This window comes from Glycine max, chromosome 8, assembly GCF_000004515.6.
Source record: "Glycine max cultivar Williams 82 chromosome 8, Glycine_max_v4.0, whole genome shotgun sequence".
Lineage (NCBI taxonomy): Eukaryota > Viridiplantae > Streptophyta > Magnoliopsida > Fabales > Fabaceae > Glycine > Glycine max.
In genome coordinates this window covers 17,568,402-17,573,481 of record NC_038244.2, presented here as the reverse complement: position 1 = coordinate 17,573,481, position 5,080 = coordinate 17,568,402, and the positions used below count along the sequence as shown (strand labels likewise).

General features: G+C 32.9%; 1 protein-coding gene across 1 annotated transcript; it reads left to right on the top strand.

Annotated features, from left to right (window-relative positions):
• The first annotated feature begins 782 nt into the window (after positions 1–782).
• Positions 783–3,550, top strand: LOC100809956 (transcription factor NAI1). The gene is made up of 4 exons (XM_006585559.3): positions 783–996; positions 1,165–1,776; positions 2,428–2,808; positions 2,971–3,550. Exons 1-4 carry the CDS (start codon positions 829–831, stop codon positions 3,064–3,066), a joined length of 1,257 nt encoding a protein of 418 aa, XP_006585622.2. The 5' UTR covers positions 783–828; the 3' UTR covers positions 3,067–3,550.
• The last annotated feature ends 1,530 nt before the right edge of the window (positions 3,551–5,080 follow it).

Sequence of the window (5,080 nt, the reverse complement as noted above, 5' to 3'; positions counted from 1 at the left end):
TTGTATAGTTAACTTTAAACTCCTTTTTCACAGTGTGTTTCTTTTTTAAAGAAATTAAACCCAAAATTTATTAGTAATTTTTTTTTACAAACCATGATATTAGTGCAAAATAAGGCATATACATTTTTAGTATAATTTGTTTTATACCCAAAGATTAACCAAAATTTGAACAATTATAAATTCATAAGATTAATGCGTCTACACATCATAAAAATAGAAAAATGTAACTATACATTCATAAAACCGGAGGGTAAAAGAAAAAATTGTGTCTACACATCATAAACATAGAACTGCTATATAGTATGAAATTGTCTTGCACAAATTGCATGAGCGTACGACTTATATATGTTAAAGAATAACAGATTCTCACAGCCGTGTTTACAGAAAGCAATCAGTTGATAAATATAGTAAATAACCGATCAGATTTCTACATATTCGTACGACTTTTAGGTGTCATTCAACATTTCTCTTAATTAGTACTAAATTAGCTGCAAAGAAATGTTATAAATGCATAAGAGAAAATAAACCAACCTCCATGTCGTCCATCGTGTATTCACAAAATTGGCCAATTTGGTGTTGGCCAATTTATTTTTTCACTCAAAGTTGCAGAAATTAATTACATATCTACTAATTAATTTTTGTATACGTACCAGACAGTCCCAATCGGTAGAAGTGAGACAGATGAGCAATTACCATATGTATGCTGCAAAAAGGATGGTAGGTAACATCACTGTCCCACCCCCAGTGGTCCATGGCTCGTGATGATTTCCAAATGATAAGCACAATGCCTGAAATCGATGCAAATCTAACGGTGGAAATAAGAGTTGCATGTTCAACGAGTCTTTGTTTTCTGCCATCCTCATTTCCATTTATTATCAACGATATTCCTTCTCTATCATATCCCTAGAATCAAATCCACAAAGCCAACTCCCCTATACTTTCTTTCATTCACTTCCAATGGGGGAGCCATGCCAAAAATATTGGTTTTCTGATATGGTAAGTAATAACACTAACCATTAACCATTGCACACACACCATCAAATTATACATTTATATTTATTCATCCACAGCTCTTTAATTAATTAGGTATATTAAAGTTTTATGCGTGTGTAATGTATAGATTGTTGATCGATTACTGAATTTGCTTATTTGTGTTCCATATAGGAAATACAAGATATTGATTTCTTTAATCAAAGCCACAACCACAAGATTGAGTCACTTGATCATGATGAGGATCAGATCTTTCGAGAGATCATGCATCAGCCAGTTTTCTCTTCAGACAGCGATACTCACTTGCCCAGCAAAATTCAAAGTAAATCAATCCACGGTGGTGTTAGTAGTGGTTATAATACTTACACAGTCCTCGCCAACAACAAGAGTAATAATAGCAACCTTGCGATGAAGAGCAACACCTCCAACTTCATCTTCTCATCACAATTACATGCACCACCAGAGAAATTACCTGCCACAGCCAGTACTTCTCCAACCGCATACATTCTTTCTTTTGATGACTCCACCGTAGTTGCGGCTACGCGCCAAAACTACGGTGAAAAACAGCCCTACCACCAGGAAGTGGTGCTAGGGAGTGGTGGCGCATGTCTTCCCTCAAAAGGGGTCTCAGAAGGACACGACTTTGAACCTAAGGCCAAGCCAACAACAAAGAGAAGTAGAAGCTCTGCGGAGACCCTAGTCCATATAATGACAGAGAGAAAGAGAAGACGGGAACTCACAGAGAGATTCATTGCACTTTCAGCCACCATACCTGGCTTAAAGAAGGTTAGTAGTTAAGTCATGTCACATACTTTACGATGGAATAATCATGTGTTAATGTGGTGACAGTCAATAATTTTTTTTTCTTTTTCAGTAATTTTTGGTTTCTATATTTAATTATTCTAGCTAGTTAGTTAATTCATCTATTATTAGTTTTTTTTTTACAACGACGAAAATAAATTTGGAATCTAAAATCTTATACATATTATGTCACCCTAACCCTTTATCACTAGACGATCCTAACGAGTTCACCTGTTACTAGTTTGATTTGTCATAACATTAATGGCATTAACACTGCATAAAACTGAGTTCAGAATTAGATTGCACATTGTTACAAATTAAATGTTTAAAAAGTACAGTACTTAAAACGAATTTATGCCTAAAACTGAATTCAGTGATATTCCACGTGGAGCGTCAATTGTTTGATTCATGTGATGTTATGTAAGACTTGAAGTTCATAATTTTAATAAGCGAGATCTTCAACACCATGGACATTAATTTCATTAGAATGCAAACAAAGAATCTAACTATATATCTACCTGTGGCTTGTCTATATTTTGAAAAAAGAGGAATAAACACCAAATTTTGGCTTTAAATGATCATTATACAGTGCAATTTAATCTGTAACTCAAGAATAAAATGTTTTATGAATTCTAGATTGACAAGGCCACTATACTTAGTGAAGCAATCACTCATGTGAAAAGACTTAAAGAACGTGTAAGGGAGCTAGAAGAACAACGTAAGAAGACAAGGGTAGAGTCAGTGTCATTTGTTCATCAGAGATCCCACATTGCAACTGTCAAAGGCACCACCTCTGGTGCAATGAACTCTGATGAATGCTGTAGAACCAACGAAGCACTCCCTACAGTGGAAGCAAGAGTGTTTAAAAAAGATGTACTCCTCCGGATTCACTGCAAGATACAAAGTGGCATTTTGATCAAAATTTTGGACCATCTTAATAGTCTTGATCTCTCCACAATCAGCAACAGTGTAATGCCATTTGGAAGTTCAACTCTAGACATCAGCATTATTGCTCAGGTACACTAGAATCATTAATTCTTTAAAGGAATTAATATTTTCTTAAGATCCAATTAATTCATGTCTCTTATCCCCCGACATATTTGTTAGACATATTAAATTTAGAGAGCATTGATTTTGCAAACTGCATTCTATAAGCCTTTAAAACTTTAATTACCGCAGATGGGTGACAACTTCAACGTAACAACAATGAACGATCTAGTGAAAAATCTGAGAATGACTCTCTCGCAGTCATCTGAAGTACAAGTACAACAATGATCAATACTAGTGAATCAATTAATTATCAAAGGTGTTTGAAGATCCGAAAATTCTGCAAGTTCTAGCTCTCCGTGTGGATGTGATATTGGCTTTGGAATTAGGTTACTGTCTTGTTATTCATCAGGGAGAATCTACTATATATAGATGATAGCTCAGTTTTCACTTTTCAGTATTAGAGCATCTAGCCCGAACTTGCAAGATAGCTAGGTTTGTTGCCCTCAGTTTGGTAAACTTAATGTCCTCCCAAGTTATTTGTGGAATAAAGAACAACCTGGCATCCTCCTCTCGATGTACTGGCTGATGATGCTTTATAAATTATAATTAATATAATTTGCATATTGTGACGACAAAATAAGAAAAATGAAGCATATATACTGGTTGTAGTTAAATGATTTGGAAGTTTTGGAGATTTAATATTGCTCTTGTAATGAAGTTTCTTTTTTAATCTTATATGTTGTTTGTCCTCAGTATTTACAAAATTAAATGGTGTGTGTTTTCACACTCTTTTGTTTTATTACGATTTCCTAGTCTTACATGGGTGAAGTGAAACATTATTTGGTTTTATTCTCGTTCTTATAAATAATTATAAAACGTTTACTTTATTTTCTTATTTTGTTTTCCTATTTTTAAATATTTGTATAGGAAATGTATAGTGAGGTGTTTTCATTTTGTTTAACATTTCTGCATACATATATTTTTAAAATATATGATATAATTAAAGCCAAACTATGGTAGTGTTATGGTAATTGTTCTAAAAATAAGAATTAAAAAGAAAAAAAAATTATATTTTCTCAAACTAAACAAACTCTTAATTAAGTTTTTGAGTATTTTTAAAATTGTTTGTTTAATCTTTCATCCAAATTATCTTTTTTTTTTTAATTTCAAAGTTTTAATAATTGAATAATTACTGTTAAGTGAAAAGAAAAACTATATGTCTGGATGGTAATATATATTAAGATTTTATAGAAACTGTAGTACGTACTGCTTAAAAAGTGATTGAAGTAAATGTCAACTGTTTAATTACAATAATATATAATTTCATTTAGATTTGCGAAAGATAGCCATCAACATTGCTAGAAATGTGAACTGTTTTAGATCATTTAAACGACATGCATAGTGTAATTGCCTGAGCAAACTGATATAACTACCGCTGTAATGTCCTAATTAATAGCATTAAAACATTTTCCCTTGATAATTAATACATGACCATAACCTGTGGTCTGTAAAAAAAAGGCATGACCATAATTAATTTTAATCTGGAAGCTAAGGATAGATAGATAGATAGAGGTATTATTATAATAAAACGTGTGTAATTGGAATGGTAGCCATACTTTGTTTATTCTATTGTGTTTTGGTCAGTATTTTTTGTTGATTTTATAATATGGAGAATAGAAAACGTGGTTGCAGAGGTGTCAGGATACCCATATGGTTGGCATCAGATGGTTTAACAAATTGAGAAACTGTGAAAAACACAGTTTGTTTCAGGCGTTTCTGTCAGCCAAAGTTAGTGTGTTTTGCAGAAATTATATCTTTGCAGCTAAAGATGGTTATCTTTTATGTAACACGTAGTTGAATTTTTCAATTTACAAAAAAGAGTTTAATAAAACTGGATTTCGTGCATTACGTAGAGGTTGATTAAGAGTGGTAATTAATATCCCGAACCACACCGGAATTTGTTGTGGTTTAGGGTTTTCAAAAATTGCTCTCTACTCTACACATGAATATCATGATGGATGAGACTACACACCAAAAGTAAAAAAAGCATGATGGAGCGTGGAGTGACATAAACCAAAGGCATTATTGACGCCTTTAATTAAGGACTCGGATAAGCAAGGATCAAAGCTTTAAATTGGTGTTTAATTATCTTCTGTGAATTAATTTCCGTTTGTTTGATAAAGGAATCAATTACTGTACGTCATGAAAGAGAACCCAACATATTGACGTTAGGTATCACTTTATTCCTAGTGATCGATCGAGGAAGCGGACCCAAGTTTAAAAGATTGATACAAAGGAT

Bases quoted from the DNA above. Each gene is read 5' to 3' on its own strand.
- LOC100809956 (XM_006585559.3), top strand. From the start codon at position 829: ATGTTCAACGAGTCTTTGTTTTCTGCCATCCTCATTTCCATTTATTAT. The intron at 1,777-2,427 runs GTTAGTAGTTAA...TATGAATTCTAG, and splicing joins CCATACCTGGCTTAAAGAAG to ATTGACAAGGCCACTATACT. The intron at 2,809-2,970 runs GTACACTAGAAT...TAATTACCGCAG, and splicing joins ACATCAGCATTATTGCTCAG to ATGGGTGACAACTTCAACGT.